General features: G+C 42.3%; 1 protein-coding gene across 5 annotated transcripts; it reads left to right on the top strand.

Annotated features, from left to right (window-relative positions):
- The first annotated feature begins 815 nt into the window (after nucleotides 1-815).
- On the top strand, nucleotides 816-25,713 carry LOC123872099 (tuberin). 5 transcript variants are annotated; one of them, XM_045916233.1, is made up of 38 exons: nucleotides 816-1,235; nucleotides 1,316-1,452; nucleotides 3,075-3,329; nucleotides 3,851-3,987; nucleotides 4,734-4,908; nucleotides 5,622-5,837; nucleotides 6,417-6,558; nucleotides 7,214-7,359; nucleotides 7,585-7,748; nucleotides 8,280-8,448; nucleotides 8,955-9,185; nucleotides 9,639-9,824; nucleotides 10,214-10,399; nucleotides 10,979-11,162; nucleotides 11,585-11,740; nucleotides 12,258-12,454; nucleotides 12,833-12,955; nucleotides 13,829-13,965; nucleotides 14,424-14,549; nucleotides 15,036-15,138; nucleotides 15,317-15,402; nucleotides 16,528-16,629; nucleotides 18,235-18,328; nucleotides 18,631-18,771; nucleotides 19,177-19,287; nucleotides 19,602-19,675; nucleotides 19,800-19,962; nucleotides 20,401-20,558; nucleotides 20,916-21,067; nucleotides 21,493-21,578; nucleotides 21,776-21,927; nucleotides 22,442-22,581; nucleotides 22,999-23,114; nucleotides 23,553-23,629; nucleotides 24,048-24,183; nucleotides 24,671-24,811; nucleotides 25,062-25,238; nucleotides 25,430-25,713. In XM_045916233.1, the coding sequence occupies exons 1-38, from the start codon at nucleotides 1,163-1,165 to the stop codon at nucleotides 25,634-25,636; spliced, it is 5,556 nt and encodes a 1,851-aa protein (XP_045772189.1). In that variant the 5' UTR covers nucleotides 816-1,162; the 3' UTR covers nucleotides 25,637-25,713. The 5 variants fall into 5 exon arrangements, with proteins under 5 accessions (XP_045772189.1, XP_045772185.1, XP_045772184.1 ...); XM_045916229.1 differs by having other exon boundaries at nucleotides 18,622-18,771; XM_045916228.1 differs by having other exon boundaries at nucleotides 13,775-13,965.
- The last annotated feature ends 138 nt before the right edge of the window (nucleotides 25,714-25,851 follow it).

The following is a 25,851-nucleotide window of genomic DNA, read 5'->3' as shown; positions in this document are numbered from 1 at the left end:
CTCTAATTGCAATTGGTTGATCATGATGATGACAAGTTATTATTGACTGCGATGTCACCTGGTGGTAAGTGATAGTGCAGTCTAAAATAGCAGCGGGCTAACTTAGCAGAGGGTGGCAGTTTTTATTAAACGATTATCAATTTGTACCTACTCGGCATCGCACCGAATAATAAATCGCTTGGAGGCACGGCTTTGCCGTTAGGATGGTACCTAGCCACAACCGTAGCCTTCTACCGGACCAGATCAGAGGCAATTTAGAAATTAACTATAAATTCCCAAATTACCCCTCCCGGATGTCGAAACCGGGGCCTCTTATAAGACCACAACGGTCATTGCGCCAGGGAGGTCGTCAAAAAACCGGAGACACTAGTAAACCCCTTTCAGTTTATAATGAGCAAATTGTATTTAAGAGTGCTTTACCTAAAACAAGTGTAAATTAAAAATGCATAACACCCCCGACAAGTGAAGGTTACAGTAACTAGAAAAGAGCTAATAACTTTCAAACGGCTAAACCGATTTTCTTGGATTATAGCTTAGAACACTCTCGATCAAGCCACCTTGCAAACAAAAAGAACTAAATTAAAATCGGTTCATTAGTTTAGGAGCTACGAAGCCACAGACAGATACACAGATACACACGTCAAACTTATAACGCTCCTCTTTTTGGGTCGGGGGTTAAATAGTACCAGAGAGTAGTTGTAGGTGCTACTGTGGCAATATTAACATGAGGTTCAAAAAGACTCGACTCTAGAGCAGCGGAAAGTGTTTAAAAACATTGACATACATTATCGTTCAGAAATTGGAAAACAAAGTCGCGTTGTTTACTACATAATTTATTGTCACCTATTTTTATCACGAAAATATTCCATGTTTATCGTCACAAAAAAATAGTGATTATGTGCTCATAATGCCACAAAGTATTTGTGGTGTCTGTTCTTGTTTTGTTCGTCGTGTAATGAATTCACGAATTGATATCTGTCAGCTGTGCGGAGGGAGGGCTATCAAACTGTCAGATGGTGAATAGCAAAGCACAGCGGTAGTGAGAATAATTTTCAACAAATATGAGTTTTTATTTCCAATTTCACACGCATAGGTAATCGCCGCGCCTAGTTCTAGCTGTAAGACAACATCGAGTCGACACCGGATCGCGCGGTGCAGTACAATGGGCTCGAGAGACAGGGACACAAAGTCCCTTCAAGAAAAGTTGAAAGTGTTCTTCAAGAAGGGTGCTACGGGTGGGTATCGTGTTTTGTAGAGTCGGGGGGCCGCCGGTAAGGTGTGATATGTGGTTGATTGTGTGTTTTGTGCGGTGCAGCGCCCGTAGCGGCGACCAGCGAGCTGGTGGTTTCTCCGGAGCTACGGCGTGAATTGGGGCCGGAGTCTCCGCTGCACCGTCGCCTGCGAGCTATCAAGGAGGTCGGGGAGAAGGTTCTGCAGATTCGAGTACAAGAAGTAAGTCATATTGTCTGCATACTTGCTTGTGTGTCTTGCACAACCTTGGGCTCACTATTGTATTTCTAGCACCAATGTATCATTTGGGCCTTTGTGGTTATTGTACAAATAATATCATTAAAATCCATCTATTGACTAAAATACACAATTTTGGTCAAAATAACTGTTTTAGTGAATAATAACTATTTTATTGCAATTATTCATTAAAACAACTATCGCTGTGCTGTTTTTAAGTAAAATATTAATTTTAGAAAGCAATTCTTATTATTCTATTGCAATTTATATGCGAAAATTCCATATGTTTGCTATTCTTACAATTTACATGAATCTGTTGCAATTATTTATAACTGTCACAAAATTGCATTGTTCTATGTACATGTTTTGTTGCTGTCATGATTTCCAGCTAATTAATGGCAAGATAATGCAAATTATAATACCATAACTGTGTAAATGTATTCAGTGTTGTTTAGTCCATAGAATAGGACTGTACCACAAAGTATAAACTCTGCAAGAACTAAAACCTGCACATATACTCATTCTGTACTATCATAGGCTACATTAATTTCCAATGATTTTTTATATAAAACTAGCTGATCAACCCCAGCATCACTCAAATGGAATTTTTGAAAATCCTGAAGCACTACTTTATTTTTATCCGAAAACCCAAATACCAATTTTCATACCTATATAGAACTTGAAATCCCCTATTAATCCTCCTTAGGGATGAAATTTCCAAAAATTATTTCTTAGTGAGTGTCCACATCATAAAAGGAACCTACTGTCAAAATTTCAAGTTACTAACCCCAGCTATTACACTGTGATAGAACAGTCAGTCAGTCAAGACAAGTCTTATTTATGTGTAGATATGTTAAGTTGTTGATTTGTTATATTGCATCTAAAGTAAATACTTAAAAATACTGTATCACATATGTCACACTAGATCACACATCTTATTAGATCTCTTCTACTTTTGTGAGTTTTGTATAATTTGTCCGTCTTATTAAAACACAATTTACATTGCATTTTATACATCACTAGTTTATTTACAAGAAACTGTAATTATTTTCTGAGAAAACCTTTTGAAATCATTAAATATAGCTGGCAAACTGCTATTTTAACTAGATTATTGATTTCATTTAAAAAATTGAGATTTTTGATATTAGATTGAAAATTAATCAATTAGTTTCATTTGTAAATATGTACTCAATACATTCTCAATTATCAATATCACACAGTTTTACTGTCACATTTCATTTTGAGTAAAATTACCGCCTGAATCCAGTGGCTCTCTGACTCTTGTCTAATTCACTGTGTTTTCTGGGGCAAGGTTCCAATCTAGAATCTTGGGGGCCCAATGTCTATTGAATGTTTGAACTATGTGCCCCGCCCAATGCCACTTCAACATGTTTGGTTTGCTTCCACGGGTCTCCCACTCCAGGCATTCAAATTCCAAGATTCCAAAGGCCAAGTATTGTGCTCTGCATCGCCTGTTAAATGACCTTTCTTAGCGCACAACTTTCTATTCTTAGCCCATAGCTAACGACCATGCCTCAGATCCAAGTCATCACTGAAAACTAGAATTGTTTAGTCTTCCAGCACAATTTTTTTTTCGAAATTTTCAGGGTGGAGTAGAAAAAATATGGACATGCACAAGAGACCTACTAGAAGACCCAAACACCGAAGCCCGCCACGCAGCGCTGGGCCTCCTGCGTTGCATCGCGGAGGGCCAACCTGACCTGATCATCATGCGCACCATTCTGTTCCAATATCTCCAGAGGACCCATAGCACCCACCCTCCTGAGGACTACCAGCTGCGTTTCAAGCTTCTATACACCCTGCTTAATACTGGAAAAGACATTAAGTTTCTTGAAGAAATGGTGAGTTTATTAAAATGTAAAAATACTATGAAAAGTCTAACACTAAATACTATTTTATATAAGCTGAAGTCCCTTTCTAAAGGTTGATGTACAATATTTCCTGCTGGCTACTGTACCAAGTAGTGATGCCCACTTTATCTGTGGATTTACTTTTTTAAAAATCTTGTGAGATTTTTTAATTTTCCAGGAACAAAAATAGCCTAGATGCAAGCCATCTACTAGCTGTACCTTTCATCAAAATTGATTAAACGGATGACCTGTGAAAACCTGGACAGACTTTTTGCATTTATAATATTAGTATTGATTAGCTAATACTCTGCATGTGTTGCAATGGGATCTATGCAGCACCTATGTCAGAAGCTGCTTGATTTGAGTGCAAAGTCATTTGCGTCTCATGCTTTTGAATTCCTTGCTATGCTTAGAATTCTATTTTTGAACCACTCACAAAGTATCCTAACGCTTGCAAAACACAAATAACAACATTGCAGCCTTGCATATCAAATAACTTTTGTCTATTCCAGATCGGCCCATTCCTGTTGGAATGGCTGCCGCAGCTCCAGGTGCCGGCGCACATTGTGGAGTTTGTGAACCTCATCATCAACATTGTTAAATTCAACGCTGCTTATTTGGATGAAGATATTGTGCATGGAATTGTGAAGTAAGTACTATCTCTCATGGAACTTCAACTTAAGCTCAGCATTTACATTATGCGTGTGTGTGTTTTAACTTAAGTGTTCAATCTGTGCCAATCAATGCTATACTAACCGTTTAGGGTTTAGACGTACAACCCCAAGTTATGGTAACGAAAGTATAAAATAATAGGAGACACTGTATTATGTATTCTGCCTGATTCTGTTGGTCTCTTTTTGCTATCGTTTTTCATCACATTCAGTTTCATATCACAACAGTACTAAAAAAGTTTTCAGTTCAAAAATCCCTAATAGTTCAGTCAACAGATTCCCAGTATGGCCCTCCCTAGGGTAGTGGTCAGTTTTAGACCATTTAATGACAGGGTCTGTCTTAAATACTAAAGGCCGATTCACACCAATTGCGTACACGTGACACGTGCGTAGTGGCGCGCGTAAACCCCTAACACACCAGGTTACGCATACGTCCACGCTTTACGCAAGCGGTGTGCCGTGTTTTACATTACAACGCAATGGTACGCGCTACGTCTACGCTTACGCAACGCTTACGAAGCCTGTGTGAACGAGCTATAAACATGTTACGAATGTGAAATTTCGGTATATTATGTAGTATTTAAACAACAAATACTGAAAACAACGATTCATAAAGTAGTTCATAACCAAAATATAATTTTGTACTGAAACATAAAAGAGCGAGGCCCTACTCGCACTTGGTTGGTCCATTTTGCGCACATTTTCACTACAACTTGTCTTCCAGCAACGCATGCCACCTATGCGTGTACTCGAGCGATGCGAGCGTCGTGCAGGGCTGCCTCTCGCTGTTAGAGGCCGTGGTCTCGTACTCGATCCTACCGCGAGAAGCACTCGGGACATTCGTGGCAGCCCTGTGCAGGACTGTCATTATTGAAAACTACTGCCAGAACAGTTGGAAGGTCGGCCCACAATTTAACATGTCTTAAAAAATATTATAATATAATGCATAAATCTTGTGAACTCACTCCCCAGATTTGCTTTATGTGTCAACTGTCATCTCTCAAAAGTACCGAAACTAAATACTTAGGGCCGGCGCATATATGGCGGAGCGCAGCGCAGAGCATGCCCGTGAAGTTTTCTAATCTCGTGAATTTGTACCAGATAATGCGCGAGCACGCGCGGGACTGCGCGCGAATGCGCAAGTATTCGCACGGATGCACAATTGATTTTAGATATTATTCTAATGAGGATAATGTCAATAATATTTTGACTGTGAAAAATGCTCTGCGCTGCGCTTCGCCATATGTGCCCCGGCCCTAAGACTAAAATCGTACTTTTGACATGATAGTTGACACGTAGCGCAAATATGTCGAGCTTTCAAAATGTATTCACTATTCTTAGAATGTGCAAAAAGTAATGTGCAAGAAGTTAATTAAAAATGTTGTATACAACATTGAAATTTGCGAAAGAGTCATTTATTGTCCTGCCTGTATTATATCCCTTGTGTTGGTAATAATAATATTATCCCCATGTTTGTAATATTATGTCCTCCATGTTAATATAATCGATACCCCCATGTTGATAATATGATGTCCCCCACGTTACTAATATATGTCCCTCATGTTGGTGATATTACATTAGTCCGTTACTAATATTGCCCCCCACATTGCAGCTGATGCGTTGCGTGGTTGGTGCGGACATGGGCCACGCGGCGCTGCAAGAGATGGTGGAGTTAGTCCGCGCGGCCGGCGAAGCCACGTCCGAAGACGACGAGAGCGCAGGGCTGGCACGCGGCGCCGTGTTCTACATCACCATGGCGCTGTGGGGGCCCAGGAGGGTGCACACCCTGAATGTGTCCTACCTGGCAGTGCTGCCCGCGTTCCTCAAGGTGACAACCCTATTTTTGATCATTATCATTAGTAACAAACCATATCACAATCCTTGGTGATTTTTGGTTTGGTCAAGCCTTTATTACAATACACATACATACAATATCTAAATGGGTCTTGGAAGGACGTGTGGCCTAGTTATGACAACGCATATAAATCTATTCCAATTGTTAAGCAACGTTGACCCAAGTCGGTAACTGGATGGGTGATCGACTTTGGAGCTCTGAATTTGGCCTTTTTGTTAGCTCCGTGCCCCGGAGAGCACGTTAAGCCCTCGGTCCCGGTTATTATCACTAACATCTGATAATAACTGTGAATTAACCTAAGAGTCGAAATCCGGTTCTCTTAGTCGAGTTGTATGCGGAAGGATCTGGGACCGCCGCATTATTATCTCAAGAGAACTCCTACCATTATAGGATGAACAAAAAGAGGTCACAACCCTCAGCAATGCGGAGTACGAGTATAAAGAAACAAATGGGTATGACGCCAGGGTTTGTAGCGGATAAGGGTACACAATTTTTACCTTTTATAGCTTGTTTCTAGACTTTTCCAACAGATGCAATTATTATTAATTGCAGGCATTAACCGGTCGTCACCTAGTAGTGACGTACGAAGTGGTGGTAGCATTAGAGAGCCTCGTGGCGCGAGTGCCCATGGAGTTGCATGAAGTGACCTGGGACCTAGTACTAGATATCGTGAGAGCTGTGCTGCAACAAGACAGTATGTATTATTCTGCAATTTTTGAATTGATGAATCCCGAAAATTTTCTGGGTTTTTCGGGTTAATCTGGGTTTTTTTTTATAGATTAGTGCTTGGCTGCAACCATTACCTTAGGCTGCATCATCACTTACTACTCAGTGTGATTGTATTCAAGCGTGTGCCTATACAGTCTGTTTTTTTTTTAACTGGGACAGTATGATGAAATCTAAAACCATAGAAGATACAGGGAAACTTTCTTAGGAAACATTAGGTCTTTTTTTTTTGTGAAAACCATTTTTAACCGACTTCAAAAAGGAGAAGGTTCTCAATTCGTCAAAATCTTTTTTATGGCATAGTAAATGTTTTAACCAAAATATAAATTGATTAAATTCTTTTTAGTGCTGATCGACTCAGTTTCATGTAAGAATCATTTCATTACATCGCAAGAAAAAAATCGGGCCAGCAGAAGTTGGTAAAAATTTAAGTAAATGTTTAAGCCCGGTAAAACCGACTGTGGTTTTGTGGCGCTCAACGTAACAAAAATGCCCTGTACATTCTATAAGTTTAATAAATAGAAATTTAAAAAAATAATTGTAAATCGCAATTTTAAAAAATATGTATGGTAAAAAAAAGTTTGTTTGTTGGACACCAAAACAACAGTTTGTATGCTCGACAGAAACGTTTGACCCGCCCAACGAGTTGATTCACAACCGGGTACACGCGCTCATCACGTCTATAGAGCAGCTGCACGAAGCCGGGCAGTATCTAGGCGACACCGAAGCCTTGCTGGACCTCATCGACTCATGCGGACATGACCGACCGGTAACGCTTCTTCTACTCACTTCACTTGTGTTCATTGCACTATCTATCTATCTATCTTGTTTGCTGCATTAATTTAACTAGGTATACGTTTTCCCTTTCTAACACGCAGCAATTTTAGTTTCCTCGCTCGCGTGCCCTTTAACATCTTAGTTCGGGTCGTTTACCGTGAGCGCGCAAAATTTAAACAATATAGCTATATCCACTTATGCTGGTTATGTATGTCAGGAGGCGTCAACGATGCGGTTAATATCAGAGAGGTTATCAGCATTGGGCGGAGGAGACGCGAGCGCGGCGCTGCGGATAGCAGAGCGATACGTGCGGTTAGAGTCGCGGCTACCCGTGCGGTTGCATGCCTTGTCTACGCTTCTCACCTACATCAAGAGACACAGGTATAGTGCCGTTGCAGTTAATATGCCTTTTTTGGATTCCTTACTTGAAAAGAAAAAACGGAACCCTTATAGGATCACTTTGTTGTCTGTCTGTCGTGTCTGTCAAGAAAACCTATAGGGTACTTCCCGTTGACCTAGAATCATGAAATTTGGCAGGTAGGTGAGTTTTATAGCACAAGTAAAGGAAAAAAATCCGAAAACCGCGAAATTGTGGTTACATTTAATTAGACAAATTAAACAAATTATGTGTTCATGAATAAATAACTAGTATTTTCAATTTTCAAAGTACGATAACTACACCAAGTGTGGTATATGATACCCCATGAAAAGGCTTTTCTTGTATATTCTAAAACAGATTTTTATTTATTTTTATGCATATTTTTTAATAGTTTTTGATTTAACGTGCAAAATATCGGAATATACCCGAGTACGGAACTCTCGGTGCGCGAGTCTGACACGCACGTGATTGTTTTTTTTTTTTGTAAGCAATGGTGTACGAAACGCAATGTATGCGTATTCCGTACTCCGCAGGTGTACGCACGGCGAGGAGCTGTCGGAGCGCGTGGGCGGCGCGGTGGCAGGCGCGTGCGCGCTGGACGCGGACGTGTCCATACGTGCCGCGGCCGCGCGCGCGCTGCCCGACCTGGCCAAGATGTGCTCCTCAGACGCCTGCGTGGACCTCATAGACCAGCTCGAGAAGGTACCACCATAAAATTAGAAATTCAAAATATTTTTATTCAATTAGACTTTTATAAGTACTTCTGAATCGTCAAAAACATCCACCACTAGTTCGGAATGCCTTTCCTACCGAGAAGAACCAGCAAGAAACTCGGTGGTTTCAAATATTCGATATTATGTACTATGTATAAAAGTAATTGTAATAGTAATTACATACTTTCTGTAGCGCAGATATAGATTTAGGTGAGAAAATTACGAATGTAATTCCGTCACATTACGTTTAAACGTTACTTTGCGGAGGTCTACAATATACAAGGAACCATAAGCTGTAACTCGACAAAACAGGAGATATAAACTCCACATAGACATTGTATTAATTTGAATTGTGAACAATGCTCCGAATTAGAGAATATATTCTGGACTTCGGATCGGATACAGTGCACAAAAATCCTAAATCTTTTGAATCTGTTTGTTACTATCCCAAACCAATCAATATAAGTAATAAAATCCCGTTTACACTTTCCCCAGATACTGAACCGTCCGTTCGACATGTACGTAACAGAAGTATCAATCCCCGCGGACGCGGACACCTCAGACTTGCGACTCGCGGCGACCGGCTTGTTGGATCTGCTGCACGACAAATTGTTGCGTACGCCGGCCACGCACGCCGCTCGAGCCTTCCTGGTGCTGCTCGAACACTTGGACCACCACTACCGACGACCGGCGCTGCTGCACCACCATCCTGATATACGGCTCAAGGTAAGCAAAGAGTTGTACAACCGTAACCTATAGGGCACAGACATCTGAAGACTGTGCCAGGAGACAGTCGAGACTCAGATGCACATAGCTGCTTTTGCACCTCTCTAATGCATAAACGTATCATCCACCTAGGGAAACACATTGTATACCTGGAGGATGCTATTTCAATTCCAGTCAGAAAATTGTTGCTGTATCTGGCGGCTATAGGTTTTGACGAGAAAATGTGAAGTGGAGGCGATAGTGGATCGCAGACGGTCTAAGAAGAATACAGAAGAAGAAGAAGAAAAAGGAGTAAAGAGCTTGTCAGTCTTCCTCATCTGACCACTTCTTGCTACCCCCTTCACATCATCAATCCATCATGCCAGAAGGTGATTTTCGAAGAGTCCTGGTACCCCCCAACCTATGACGACAACGGACATCAATTCGACATTGTTATTTTTGTACTGTCGGCAGATCCTGGACATGCTATTCGGCCTACGTGCGAACTCACTGAACTGCGTGGGGTTTTGCTATGAAAACAAACAACCAGTCCACGGCTTGGCGGCGGCTCGCGCGCGGCCGATTTGCTCGCCCTTTCTGCTCGCCGAGCCGCCGGCGCCGCGAGGGACGCAGCCCGCTACGCAAAAGGAACTACCGCCGGTAATGCGCCATAAGCCTTTCGTATAAGACATCATCATCAACCCATCACTGGCCCACTAATGAGCACGGGTCTCATCTCAAAATGAGAAGAGCTTAAGGCCATAGTCCGCCACGCTATCCTAGTGCAAATTGGCAGACCTCACACACCTTCGAAAACACTGTGGAGACATCTCAGATATGCAAGTTTTCCTTCACCGTTAAAGCACTGTTAAAGTAATTGCTCAAAACGCACATAACTCCGGAAATTCAAAAGGGATCGAACCCCCGAGCTCCCGAATAGAAGACCGACGTCTTAGCTATCTAAGCTATCAGCGATCTTAGATAAGACGTAAAAACTGCGGAAGTAGGCAAAGTAATTGTTTCAACATTGTATATTGGTATCATTTCAGGGTGCATGCCCAATACCGGTGGGCCGCGCGGCGCGCACGCTAACCGCCGCGTTAGCGAGCGAAGCGGATTGGTCAGTACTAGCGCACATACTGCGCGAGTTGCCACCTTTATTGCATGCGCGTGCGCTGGCCGTGGGCCGCCGCGCGCAGGATCTTGACTTGCTCGCCTCTACACTTTGCTCTATGGTAAATATGACTCAAACACAAAATTGTGACATACCTATGAAATGTTTTATAATTTTCAAGACATGGCACAACTACCTTGATCTGGTGATATGTGATACAAGAACAAAGTTGCATCCCAAAACAAAGACAAAGTATTAAGACACTAGAGGATGCCTGCGACTTCGTCCGCGTGGATTAAAGTTTTTAAAGATCCCGTGGGAATTCTTTGATTTTCCGGGATAAAAAGTAGCCTATGTCCGTTCCCAGGATATAAGCTAACCCTGTACCAAATTTCGTCAGAATCGGTTAAGCTGTTGGACCGTGAAAAGGTAGCAGACAGACAGACACACTTTCGCATTTATAATATTAGTATGGATTGAACAAAGTCTTAGTATTGGCTGAATATGTCCCAATGAGATGAATATGTTTGAGAGACTCGGATATGAGTTGTTGTCCACTGTCGGTAACAATAGTTGTAGAGCAACCAAACTGTGGCTTTACTCGGATAGCTCGTCTACCCGGATTCGTAAGTGTTTGCTACCGTCACTATGGTAATGCCATCAATAAGTATTGTAAGTTGTTAATCGTTAATTTTTTCAGGTATCGGACCGTAACCTGTGCGTACCCGAGCCTCTGAGAACAGGTCCACCAGGTCGAAAGCTTCTAGTATCGGAATTACACGCGGCGGCGCTACCTGCCCTCGCTGCTTTGGCGTCTTACCACGCTTACCTCGAGCCACAAACGCAACAGAAAATTGTCAGGTGTCTTCTCAAGTATGGAATGGGTATGTGGAATGTACCATATCGATAACAATAGAAAATTTCATCACATTCAAGACTAGTAAAAATAAGAACATCGAGTAGTAATCCATTCTAATATTATAAATGCGAAATTATGACTGGTCTATCTGCTAGCTTTTTACGGCCCATCCGTTTAACTGAGTTTGACTTTCGACGAAATGGCACAGAGATAATTTGGATCCCGGGGAAGGTCATAGGCTACTTTTCATCGTGGAAGATTAAAGAGTTCCCATGTTGAAATGTTTGAAGATCTGAAACGTACGCGGACGATGTCGCGGGCATCATCTTGTAACCTAATCAGATTTTAAAAAACCTACTTCTGTGTTATTTGTGTATACTACGAAAAGATGGCTGCTAGTTTTATGGAAAGCCGAGTCTTTTTTTGAATATATTTTTTGTCCTTTAGTGCTCCGAACGCCGCAGCCATTCATCAACGCTCTGACGATATTCACGTTAGAAACGCGTGATACGATGGTGAAGATGCTGCCAGAAGTACTGCTCGACCTATCCAAGATCTCTGACACCAAGGCCATCGCCAGCCCCATGCTGGAGTTCCTATCGAGTAAGACCACTTTTACATATTGCTTCTAAGTCATCAAGACTGTTAGAGACATGAAATGGAATGATAAAATGCTACCAGGAGTGCTGCTGGACCTGTCAAGACGTCCGACACAAATTCCATCGTCAGGCCCATACTGTAGACGTGACACCATGGTAAAGATGATGCCAGAAGTACTGGAATTTTTTCCATTCTATTTTTCCCATGTAATTGTTGTTCATTGTTGGTGAAGATCTTACTAGTACATATATCCCTTTTCAGTTATTGACTGAGAATTGTTATAAATGTGGTAGGCAAATCTTAGATGAAAAAAACTGCTTCTTAAACTTAACTACAAATTGAGGACCTTTATCTTTGAAAACCTGACTAGGACAACCCGTTTCTTACTAATTTTTGTAATGTGGTGCTGTTTATGGGATTTAACACTGGTTGCACCAAATACGTTGATGGAAATATGGAGAGTACGTAAAGTAGGCTAGAAATTGAGTCTAGCTCTGGTATCTGTAATAATTGTTCACAGCGTTAACGCGGCTGCCGCGCGTGTTCGCCTCGTTCGTGGAAGACCAGTACATGTCGGTGTTCGCCATCCTGCTGCCCTACACGAACCCGTCGCGCTACAACCACTACGTAGTGTCGCTGGCGCATCACGTCATCGCAGCCTGGTTCCTCAAGTGCCGCCTCTCTTACCGCAGGAACTTCGTGCGATTCATCATACATGTGAGTGCATTACACAATAACATGTCGCCATATGGCTGCCTTTTTAGTGTTCCGTACCTCAAAAGGATAAACGGAACCCTGATAGTATCACTTTGTTGTCTGTCTGTCTGTTTGTCTGTCTGTCCGTCTGTCCGACTGAAGTGTCTATCAAGGAAACCTATAGGGTACTTCCCGTTGATCTAGAATCATGAAATTTGGCAGGTAGGTAGGTAAGTAAAGGAAAAAAGCTGAAAACCGTGAAGGAGTACATCATTGCACTCATATTAGACATATCAACATATGTTACAATAGATACATAACATATAGATGTTACAATAAAATAAATAAATATCATTTTATTGTAACATCAGTGTTATCAATGGAATGTTTTGCGGGCAGGGTCTGCACAACTACATCATCATGCCGTTCGAGGAGCAACAGGCGTTCAAGACTAACAACTACCAGCCCGGCAACAGCGCCATTAACGAAGACTCCTCCAACAGACAACGCAGCTCTAGTCTGGTAAGGTCACTTTTTTATGTTCTTCCCTTTTTAGAGTCCAGAAGATTCAAAAAAAGGACCCTTATCACTTCATTTTATGTCTGTGTGTCGTGTCTGTCAATTTGGGGAAATCAAAACCTTTAGAAAGAAAGTAAAGAAAGAAAAAAACTTTTTTTCAATGGGTGACCTATTATCATGAAAGGCAGGTAGCAATGTCTGACAGCACAAGTATAGGAAAAAATCCGAAAATCCTGAATTTGTGGTTACGTCTCAAAAAAATTAAAAAGTGCTGTTTCTTGTACGATTAAACGGAACCCTTCGCGTACGAGTCCGACTCACACTTGACCGATTTTTTCTGACCGAACAAGCTAGCCAAAAAATCAATAAAGCAAAAATCAATTCATTTAATTCAATCAATTTATTTTAACGTTAGAACTATCGTGACGGTTATACTCACGTATTTATTCGATGAACTAGTTTAGAATCCATCCGGGGTCCTTTTTCATAGGGGCTCTGCGAAATACGCGAGTATTTCATAACGACCTATACTTATAATGATCAATAAGAGCCTCGATAGCTCAACGGTTGAGGAGCGGACTGAATTCCGAGAGGTCGGCGGTTCAAACCCCGCCCGTTGTACTATTGTCGTACTCACTCCTGGCACAAGCTTTACGCTTAATTGGAGGGGAAAGGGGAGTATAAGTCATGATTAGCATGGCTAATATTCTTTTAAAAAAATATTGCATATTGGGGTTACAATCTTTCAGAATAGATATAGGAAAGTAAACGAGGGTGAACTTGTGGCGAACATGCGTCAATGGTTGATGGTTTTGCCTACAGAACGAGGTGTTCGTAAAGCTGCATAGCATTACGCTAAGTGACCCTTGTTGGCAGGGTTCCCGCGCGGTGTCCCGCGCGCCGCTGTCGGGCTCGCGCGGCGCCCCAGCCGCCTTCCACGTGGAGCTCACTGAGACTTGCGTGGATCTGCTCGCGAGATACACCTTCACACCTTGCAGCGTTAAACCGCAAAGGTAACCATCTGTTTAACTAACAGTATATGTTTATAAGTTACGGGCTTCAAAGACAAAACTTGACTATCCTGGATATTTGTTTTGTGATTCGACATGTTATTTTGCTGTAATCGCTCAGCTATAATCAGTTTTTCCATAATATTACAACTTGATTGTAGATTGGAGCATTATTCACAAAAAGACATCGAAATTCTTGTACATCACTTTTTTCTTTTAGCACATCGCAGTCAAATAAGCCTAAAATCTTTACATTTTAGGCTTATTTCGTGGTTTATAGACATATCATAATAATGCAAATAACGGGTCTGCCCCACGATTAATCTGGTGCATGAGTCGTGTTCACGACAGGACTGCAGTGTTGCAACCAAGTAGAAATATCAAATTAATCGTGGTATGTACCAGTTATTTACATAATAAGTCAAAATATGTAAGTTTTCCCATAATGGTTTATTACGCAGGAGTGACACGGCAGAGTTCCTGTTCAACGGCGGTCAGTCCACGACGTGGCTGGTGGGGCACAAACTGGTCACCATCACTACGTCCGGCTGTTTGCAGAACTCCATCAAACAGGGCCTATGCGAAAGGTGAAAGCTCACAATTTCATATTAATAAGTGTATACATTGTGAATTTATTACTAATCTCAGACTTTTTAGACAATTGTTTGGATAAAATATGCTGAAATTGTATTCAGATAATCCCATGTATTGAATTCGTTTATATTCTGTCAAATTGTTTAATATTTGGACTTGTACTGACAACTGGAAGAAGCTATGTCGTTAAGAGATGTATTATTATATGAGATGAGAGTTGTATTATGCATATGTATTGTATTGTATGTATGTATTGAGCGTTATCGCTGATGCGTTGAAAACTACTCCTAATTTGGTTGATTGTCTTTGTTGTCTCCCTGATACTCATACTTGTAGCGCCGAAATACAGCTTCAGAGCGATGCAGGTTCATTCCCTGTCGGTATATTTGATGTATATTAAAACTATTACTGTAGTTATTACTTGCACAAAAGGCTAGGATCCAGAGCCGTGAAGTAATGGAAAAAGCTCGTTGTTACAGATGCGCCACGCTATGTCGTCAGCACGCAGAGAGCGCGGCCAGTCCCCTGCCCGCACCCGTGCCGCCTTTATTTAACGATTTCATTGATACACCCGCGCCCACGGTAACACTTCTATTTATTTTTACAGTGTATATTCTGTTAAATAATAAACCAAGCTAAATTGACAGTATGGATATATCAATACTTTTTGATACTTTCGACCCTACTTTTTATTCTCTTAAGACGTAAGAAATAACGCGTCCCCTCTGTATATGATTGGTTATCGAGTTGAAATTTGCAGTTACAAGTGAACGACAGCGCCGAGCCTGCTCCGCCGCCCAACAACCATCTACAAGTTCACGCCAACCACGCGCCTGAAGTCAAACGGTGAGACGCATACACACACGTGCGCACACACATACACATACACAGACACCCGCATACACACACGGACACTCACACGCAAACAAACCCACACGCATTCATACTCCCACATACCCACACTCACACACACGCCGGCACACACACACACGCACACCCACTTCCACATAACACACACGCACACACATACCTACACACTGCTCACACACACTCCACCATACAATAGACGTGGAGTAATAAAAATGACATCAATCGAATGCAAACTATTGAAATAATAAATAATTATTTTCAAACAAATGTACTTCTGAGAATTGAATTGGTAGGAACCAAGGGACATTTTCCGATCTATGGATGGTTGCATGTCGGCAATTATAAAATTAAAATAGAACAACCTTTTCACAAAAAAGGGATTCGAAACAGCTTTGCTTTTGCTTTGGCATTTGTGGTACCTTCTATCGTAATCTATTGTGATATATCATACTAATTCGGACTGAATGCTATGTTTACATGCAACAGGAAAGAATTACTAAGTCTTCATAAAGCGTGGCTAATAACAAAATGGCTGCGAATATGTGTACATAAAACCTAAAATGTAAACGAGCTGAAATCTATAGAGTGTACTTTGACTTTGCTCAGACTTAAGATCTGGTTTTATTTTAAATCTCGTAGTAACTCGTTTGTTTTCCGGGACTAAAAGTTAGCTATGTCTTGGCATGCAAGCTATCGCTATACAAAATTTCTTCAAAAACGGTTAATCACATAGACCGTAAAAAGACAGACAGACACTTTGTCTCGTTTTAACCCTTATGTAAAGAGCACGCAACTCTAACTTGTAGTTATGTGCGTTTTTGACCAATAAAATAATCACTTGCTTTAATAGTGAAGGAAAACATCGTGAGGAAACCTGCATATCTGAGAGTTCTCCATGTACTCAAAGAGGTGTGAAGTCTGCCAATCCGCATTGGTCGAGCGTGGCAGACTGTGAATTAAACTTTTCTCATTCTGAGAAGAGACTTGTGCTCAGTAATGGGCCGGCAATGGGTTGATCATGAAAGTATGAGAAGTCAAAGTACGCTCTAGCTTGAGCCGCTGGTGTCGGTGCCTCGGGTGACGTGACATGTACTTGTGTAGCTACAGCAAGTACTCGCTGCAGCACAGCCGCTCCACGGAGACCTCCTGCTCCTCCCTGTCCATCTCCGAGCTGCAGCCGCCCTCCAGCGGACACACCACCAGGTCGGCCCCGCAGCCTGCCTGCCCCGAGCCCATAACCCAGCATCCCTTCCCACTACCGCCCCTATATCCAACCTAAATCCTAGCTAAACACCAGTTCCCCGCATTCTTTCCCTCCTGAGTACTCACCATATTTGCCCTCAGACCAGCCTAGCGTTCCATTTGTCCTGAGTCCTGGCCATATCTGCCCTAGATCTTGACTTAACCTGAGAATGCTGGGGCATTCTCCCCCCTGAATACTGACCAAAATATCTGCTCCAACTCCTGGCTATGACCTTATATTCCCTTCCACCTGCGTACTTATCACAACATCACCTGCAAGTCCTGGCTAGGCCCAAACATTCCCTTCCTCCGAGTCCTGACCATAACTACCTTAAATCTATACCCCAGTATGTTCTCCCTCCTGGGGCCTGTCTATCCCAGCATACCTTTCAGATTTTACTAAATGATGCCTGTGACTTCGTTGTGGAGTAACGTTTTTAAATTCCCTTACGAACTTTTTGATTTTTCTGGATGAAAGTAACTTATGTCTGTCTCCTGGATACAAGCTATACATTTATACCAAATTTCGCGGAAGTCGGTTAAATGATGGACCCGGAAAAGGTAACAGACTAACAAACACACTTCGCTTTTATAACGTCTTTAGGGATATAAAACAAATCCTATGAGTCCAAAAAACCCATCTTCATTCTTCCGTGTTCCACTTTTCCTTTCCGTGCCCTATTTTATCTTCAAAAATTCTATTTTCGGCTTTGTATGCCAATGTTTTTTTCTCGCTTCAAACAATTTGTCAGCTTACAAAAATGCGTCCATTTGCACGATTAATATTAATGTGTTTCTTTTAGATTCGTATACACTTGTTCTACTTGTTTTTAAGACTGATTGTTCACAGACGCACAGTTTAGTCGTCATGTTAATTTTCACCAGAGTCACAAGTGTAAATTTTTGAGCAAACAACCCTTCAATGGAGTTGATCTATCAATTTTAATGGCTGAATAAGTATATTTTTCAAATCATGACATTTCTTAACATCTGCAGAGGCGAATTAGAGCCGACGCAAACTGGCCAAAGTATTACTGACTTTGCTGACGTTGAAATAATATCAAAAACCAATTGACACAGCTATCCCGAAATTAAAAGGAAAAGGGAAAGTCCGACTAGTAATGGTGTTACTTCATTTTTGATATTATTTCAATATAAGCAAAGTCGATAATGGTTTGGCAGTTAAAAATGCTGTGCGCTGCGCTTCGAAAAAAGTACGCTGGTCCTTTGTTTGCGAAAAAGATATAATCGGGTGCAGTGTCTGAAGTGTTGAATTTTCTTGCAAAAAATTTAAATATAAAAATGCTTCACTCGAGTCGGCTAAAACAAAGAGTTGGCATATCTGTCAATTTGTCGTGATTTGAGCACTCCATACTATTTATTAAATTAACTCCAAATACAGCTGTTTGTTTGCATCAAAATTTTAGCCAAGGCTTAAATAACTTTCTCACCAACTTATTTGGCGCTTCGTCGATGTTTACTTTATGTTCGCAATAGTTGTTGTATTACGTAACTTCGTGAGACAAGTTTTTGTTTACTTTGACTACAATATCGCGTCGGTTTCAGACAAAACTCTGCGGAAAACAACAAGACCACGGACCCTATCATAGATGCCCTTAATCAATTTACGCAGCGGTTTGAAAAGATATCCAAAGAAGTGGTGAGTGTTATTTTTTCGTCTTTATAAAGTAGTTCGGATATATCACTTAACTTTGTTTGAAGAATTAGAAAAGTAGTCTGGAAATTCTGCCGCTCAAAGTGAAATACAATTTGTCAAGAGCTACAAATCTTAAAAATCGGGTATTCTACGTATTAAAAGTTTTTTCGAGGGGAGAGACCTTATATGATGCAGGCATTGGGGTGGTGTCACATAAAAATGTTACATTCGTTTGCTTTGTTTTTATCTGTGACACCAGCAACAAACAAATGTATTTTCTTTCTTTCTCGTCACTGACGTCGCAGGAGGACGACAGTGCGGGCTGGTCCCGGGTAGGCGAGCTCACGGCGGCCGGGTCTTGCCCGTGCTGGTGCGCGCGCTGGGCGGAGCTGCACGTGCGCTCGCCCACCGGGGATGTGTCGTGGCTGTTGAGGATGCAGAACCATGTGAGTATCATACACTCATACACTGCCGATTATTACTTGTATGTACGAGGACGACAGTGCGGGCTGGTCTCGGGTAAGCGAGATACATCTACATGTTTTTCTTACTATATAGGCTTTGCGCTTGACTGCAATCATACCAAACAGAAGATGATGCAGCCTAAGGTGCAGCGCGTCTGCCCAGAAGATGCCTATTACTTTTCTTTTGAAAGTACCAATATAGCTTACGGGGAAAACGGATGCTGGAAGAGCATACCATATTCTTATATTCTAGCAGAAATGACTGATTGCAGATAGCCTAGAAATATCAAAAAAAAATCTAGCTGTACGTATTAAAAACGAGGAAGTAAATCGCTTCGTACGAGTCCGTAGGATTAAACATCGAATAACTGACGTATATTCCCACAGATGAGTTCGTCGCAGCTACAAGAGTGGCCGCTGCAAGACGTGCTAGCTTTACTGTCACCGCCGCTCAGTGCTGACCTCTCCAGCGGCATCGGGGACTCCCGACCTGACCTGGTATGACTGTTTTTTATTTCAAAATTAGCTGAGGTCCGGGATTTTGTTCGAGTGGATTAAGGGCTTTAAACATCCCGTGGAAACTATGATTTTCCAGGATAATGAGTCACTCTCCAGGTATTTAATTATACCCATGCAAAAAACCACATCGACCCATTGCTCTGTTGTAGCGTGGTTCAAGGACAAATCTAGAAAAAGACACATTAATTATTATTAATATGTGATGAAAATATTTTTGAATTTGAATTTTGTAAAGTATCTTAGAATTTTTCTCCTTTGTGGAAGAGATGTACAAGAGTTTTGTATTTGTTTAGACATCGGAAGGCTCGCCTCGGATGTCGCGGTCGGCTTCACAACGCTCACACGCGCCTGACTTGCACAAATCCAGGTGAGTTCACCATACGTGCGTATGTGCGTGCGTGCGTGTGTACATACACAAGCGTATGCTGATTGGTCTGCTGAACACATTTCCGCTGCGCTTCAGTTAACTGCCCCCTTTATTCTCTGTCCAGTTCCGACACAGTAGTAGGCAGCGATAAGAAATCGCTCCAATCGGCGAACGCTGCGGCAAGCGCGCGATTGGGCACGCAGCCAATCAACATCCCCGGCTCGCCGCAGCGGCAGAGCTCGTCCAGCACGACAGACGATGACGACATGCTGCTAATCGTGCCAGAGGTAAGCTACATTATAGCTAGGTTTGTTCTGTTGTTTCGTGAGTCTTTTTCTGCAATCAGATAACTAGTGGTAGCCACGAACTGAAAACTTGCATTCTGTGAGTTTGTGCTTACTTTTTTTTTTAAATTAAAATAGCGAGCACCTTTAACCTACCTATTTACCTAACCTACTCTACCTACCTACCTGGTTCAAATTCTGGATTTTCGACTATACAGCGCCTTCTATCAATGCAATTATTGTAGTTTCTCTCCAGCGCGCTCTCTGCTCATTCTTTCTTTCTCTTTCTTTTGGCGTGAGACTTAGATTTTTTTTGTTAAACTTGATTTGGTGATCCAACGAAATCTTGGGTTTTTAGTTTATCAAAACGGTACTGTTTCTATCAACCTATGAGTTGTTCTTCGGAATGTAACTTATGGGGGTTAATTCCGTGTGTCGCAGGGTAAATCCCGTCACCCGGTGCGTCGGTCGAACTCGTCGCCGGAGATGTCCTCGTCGTGGAAGGGCGCGGTCGCTCGTGAGCCTTCGTTGCAGCTGCAAGACTGTGAGCTGACGGTCGACGTGGACGACCTCATACTGCTGCCTAGCTGCGAACCCACGTGCGTATGCCCTCTTAACGTACAAATGAGATCAGAAAATCCCGTACAATTTTTTGAAGTAATACTTTTTAGGCGCAATTTGAAAGTAACTCAGATCTGCCTTTGGCTACTTAAAATGGCCGCCAAACAGAACAGCTCCTAGATAATCCTGTTATTAAGGTTTTTTTATAGTACCAGGTTGCAGTACCTTAAAAGTCACATACTACATAATGAACATGTTAAGAAACTTTTACCGGCTTATTTTCAATGATGGAATCCCACGCTCGATTAGTTTCACTTCAACTGCGCTTAAAGATTACACGCAATATTTTTTTATATACAGATGATGTATGTACCTCTTACCTTATAAATGTACAGGAGCGCGCCAATGGCAATGCATGCGTCGAAGAAGGCGAATAAAAAAAGCGATATGCGGGTATCGTGTGAGGCCATTCCTGAGGAGATGTGCGGAACCAGTCCGCAGCCCGCACACCCGCACCCGCACCTTATGACGTACAAGTCTGACCCCGGTGAGTTCCGCATGGCTAGTAGAACTATACAGAGTTTGTCTGGTGTGAGGCTTCGGCCGTGGCTAGTTACCACCCTGCTGGAAAAGCCGTACCGCCAAGCTACTTAGCATTCCGGTACGATGCCATGTAGAAACCAAAGGAGTATGGGTTTAATGAAAACTGCCATATCCCTTCCAGGTTAGCCCGCTTCCATCTTAGACTGCATCATCACTTACCACTAGGAGATATTGCAGTCAAGGGCTAACTTGTATCTGAATAAAAAACCAAGCTATACGATTTTGGCTGTATTTTTCTCCCATTTGAGAGGAAACAATAAATGAATTCAAGAAAAAAAACAGTAAAGCGTGCGTACAGAAGAGAGCCGATAGTCGTTTCGTTTTTTAGCAATTTCCGACCTAACGGTTTAACGGGTAAATTTGATACAGGCACGTCTGGAGCAGAGAGCGAAGGAGAAACTCACACCGAAACTAACAACTCTACGTCCACGACCGCACACCATCAATTACAAAAGGTAAAATCCATACTTCCATTGTTAATCAACCTCTCTTGTTAACCGACCTCTCCTGTTAACCGACTTCTCTTGTTAACCGACTTCTCTGGTTAACCGACCTCTCTTGTTAACCGACTTCTCTTGTTAACCGACTTCTCTGGTTAACCGACCTCTCTTGTTAACCGACCTGTAATTGCAACAGTCTTGTCCGTTCACAGACAAGCAGCGACAGCCGCGTGGTGCTGCAGTCGCACGAGCACAACACGAGTCGGACGGAAAAGAGTGACCTCGGGAGGGACGAACTGCCGCCGTTAGCGCGATCCAAGCGATCCAACACCATCTCCGTCATGAGCCCTACTAGAAGAAACAGGCTAGTTTTGATATAATTTATTTGGTATAGCTTATAACCGACGAGATTCGCGTGATGGACAACGGCGTTGTGGTAGACGTCTTTATTCTGAGCAGGCTATGATCGACTCCTTATGGACTAAACAGTAATTATATCGAAATCTTACATACTATTGTTTAATTAATATTTCTTAATCAATTTTGCATCACCTTTTGTTCAAATTCAACGCGTAAGCAACCTGTATGTTACACAGAGGCCCTTTGAAAAAGGAACCTGGATGGGTTGCGCAACCAAGCGGACACCAGGTTAACTACCCTCCATAGAGTTGAACACGTTTCGTTGGTTGCCCGATTGGTTGCGCCATCAAAATTGGGTGCGCAGCCAAGTTTCACAGGGCTGTATACATTTTTTTGGTAGCCCGGTTGGTTGCGCTGCCACTGGTGTCGTAGTGCCCTATGAAAGAATGGATAATACGAATACATTTAAATGTCACGTGTATCATTTCTACGCCATAACATAAAGATTTTCTCCCTAGGGATATAAGGAACATCACGAGTGGTCCCAGCAGTACAGGGGCAAGTGCAGCAACCGTCGGCGGCGGAGTTTCCCCTTCATTTGTGTTCCTGCAGCTGTACCATAACATGAGCACCTACCCCATCTCACCCTCTGTACCAGGTAACTTAATTAATTTTAGACTTGCCTTTAACTTGATCTGATTGAAATTGAATTAAATTGAAATATGCTTATTAGCAAGAAATTAGTCAAAATAATAAGTTTGACGTGAGTTACTCATAAATTAGTCGATACTCTGACTAATTTCTTAAACTGGACACCACTTTCAAGTGGACACCACATTTTTATATAAAACTGTGGAGATGATACTGCCATTGGCGCTATTAGAATGCCATAAGCCTACTTTGTCGTATGATTTTACAAATTGCGATAAATCAAATTAAATTTGAATTTTGCGGGCAGACCCGTGCTAGCCTTACACGATTCCATCTGTTGTGCGTAACTATTGATCTATTAAAGCTTTAATTGTAAATTGTAATGAAGTAGGTATAAAATGTATGGTAACCGGTCTGACCGCAGGCGAGGCGCCGGCGCCGCCCAGCGCGCTGAGCGAGCGGCCGCTGAAAGTGTCGGGGGAACACCACGAAAGGACCATCAAGAACCTCGATCTGGTACCGCCCGTTGAGACGTACAAGGTAAGAATATACAGTAGACAATATCTTATAATTATTTGAATTGTCTTCGCAACCAAGAATATCATCTGTCTGTGGCAGTAGATAGAAGAATGACATCTGTCTTCTTCTATCTACTGCCAGTAGAATATGGAAGGTACAAGTAGACGCCCAGATATCCTTATTAGCGAGTACAGAACACTAGGCGCCACAATCTACACTTTTTTTATCGCTGGGAAATGCTTTTACGCATTCCTCCCGGAAACGGGGAGGATATGTGGGGCTCGCCGGCCAAAATACCCACTAAAACCCAGCGGTGTAAAGAACAACTAGGTCGAAAAATTGTTTACACCGTTGATTATTCAATTATATCAGTCAATCTTACCCAGGTCGACCCGGAAAACCAGTTTTAGAATACTACATAATATGCCTGTCTGTCTAATCTCTGATATAAATGTTCAGGTGGGAGTCCTATACGTGGGGCCGGGACAGCAAGATGATGAAGTTGCAATTTTAAAAAACGAATACGGCAGCGTTAGGTAAGTAAATAAACCTTTCTATACTATAATACACTTTGTTCACGTGTTCTTTCAGAACTTACACTAGTTACATTATCACTATGCACTAACACAAAAGATTTAGTAAAAAAAATTGGTTGTCTGTAAAGTCGGTTTACTGACGATAGTTGAACGTGACAACAAAGGCCGATTGTGCTTCTTTGTCGCTCGTTCCGCGCTCTCGCTTGCACTTCAAGCCTTGCATGGAACGCCTCAGAGTGAGGTAACGCCGCATGAGTCATGTTTGTCATGTTTTTTCGTGCGTGCAGCCGGCTCTATCGAATTATAAGACGTTGTCACGTCAAAAAAAAAAAAAAAAAACATTAAACCATCTAGTACCGAGATTTAATTAAAACCGTCACACCCCTAAGTTAATCTGTTAAACTTTGTTGTATTTCAGGTATATGGATTTCTTGAGGTTACTGGGAACGCTGGTGCCCTTAGAAGGCGCGGAAGAGCCTAATTTGTTCCTCAATCTAGAAAAAGGTGGCAAAGACGGCCGGTACACCTACGTATGGAATGATGACATCATGCAGGTATTTATAAATTATATAAAACTGATGATTACTAATAAGATAACCATAAAAAGAACTACGCAATTTTTTTTAAACATCCTGTATTTTAAAAAGTTCACAATATATTGCAAATAAAACATCTGACTGCCGCTAGAGCTCAACGAACGTTCCGTAAATAGGTCACTCGAAGTCAATGCCGCGTCGTAGGTGGGGCATTGACCCGAGTTTTGCACGCTATACAATGCGGGTTTGAAAAATACTAAACCACTAAAACTACAAGATAAGGCAAATGGATATTGGCATTGGATTGTAGGGAGTATAATAATAACGCAAAATTTTTGCTAACGTTCTGGTTACAGCCTGTATATTTTGATTCAGGATCATACCGAGAGTTCCCTCACTCAGTTCACTCTGACTGCAGTGAATGCCACTATCGCTCTGTCAAGAGTTTAACAGAAGACAGACAAGGAAGACGGAAATGATGATAAGTCCTCTCCCGTTGTTACAGGTTCTGTTCCACGTGGCGACAGCGATGCCCAGCTCGGCGCGGGACCCGCACTGCAACGAGAAGCGCAAGTACATCGGCAATGACTTCGTGTCCATCGTCTACAACGACTCCGGCCACGACTTCAACATACTCACCATCAAGGTAACCACCTAATCTTTTTCTTTGACCCGTAGTCGGGTCAAAAAAAAAGCAAAGCCAAAAAGAAGGGTTATGATTTTAGCAATTTATGTATGTAGGTTTGTATTTATGTGTGTTTCACCGTATCGCCTAAATTACTGAGCCGATTTTGATGAATGAGGTGTCAATCGATTCGTTATAATAGTCTGGGTGACATAGGCTACGTGCGTTCTATACACAATATTAGCTTTCTTCAATATGTTCGTGGTTTCAGGGCCACTTCAACCTGTGCATCGTGGTGGTGGAGCCATTAGAGCACGGCATGAACCGCGTCACTCTAAAGACCAAAGACGAGCGGCTGCGAGGCAAGTTCCTCGCGCACGTCGAGCCTCAGTGTGTGTCGGACTTGAACGTCGCGCTACTGGCGCGCCAACACGCGCTGCACGCCGCGGTAAGTGCGCCATGATGGGGAAACTATTTTTGACAAACACTTTTTCAAGAGGGTATTAGCCATGTTAACCATGACTAGTATTATCCTTTCCCATCCAAGTAAGTCATAGAAAGAAACAGATGTAAATTATTATTTCTGTGTCAATATTTGAGCAAATAATTTATCTTTATCTATTTTATTATCCTCCACAGCTGGCGTCCCAAATCTCGCAATCTCTAAAACCGGGTAGCGAAGCGTACGCATCCAACTCTTTAGAACGACTGCGTATTATCAAGCGCCTCAGGGCTCGGGCTGAGGCGGAGCGCCAGGCCGCCGCCTCGCGAGCGCCCGCGCCCTACGCCGCCGCGCCCGAGAGACACCGCCGAGTCGCTATCGACGACTTTAACGACTACACCTAGAGCGACGCAACTTGGCTCTACACAGCCGTGCGCCCGGGTCATACAACTCATCAGTCACTGTACGTTCACCTAGAGATTGAAGATTTCAACAGTCACAACTTGGCTCTACACAGCCGTGCACCCAGGCGAATACAAGACAGCAGCAGCTCATTTTTACACCTGAACATCGATGACTTGATTACACTTAGACTGACAACTTGGCTCTATTCAGCAGT

The sequence above is a fragment of the Maniola jurtina genome, chromosome 14, assembly GCF_905333055.1.
Source record: "Maniola jurtina chromosome 14, ilManJurt1.1, whole genome shotgun sequence".
NCBI lineage: Eukaryota > Metazoa > Arthropoda > Insecta > Lepidoptera > Nymphalidae > Maniola > Maniola jurtina.
The sequence above is the reverse complement of the archived record's forward strand: the minus strand, read 5'-3'. Positions and strand labels throughout refer to the sequence as shown.

Coding starts and splice junctions, on each gene's coding strand:
- LOC123872099 (XM_045916228.1), top strand. CDS start 1,163: ATGGGCTCGAGAGACAGGGACACAAAGTCCCTTCAAGAAAAGTTGAAA. Junction 11,741..12,257: donor CATGCTGGAGTTCCTATCGA/GTAAGACCACTT, acceptor AATTGTTCACAG/CGTTAACGCGGCTGCCGCGC. Junction 16,630..18,234: donor TCCAGCGGACACACCACCAG/GTCGGCCCCGCA, acceptor CGTCGGTTTCAG/ACAAAACTCTGCGGAAAACA.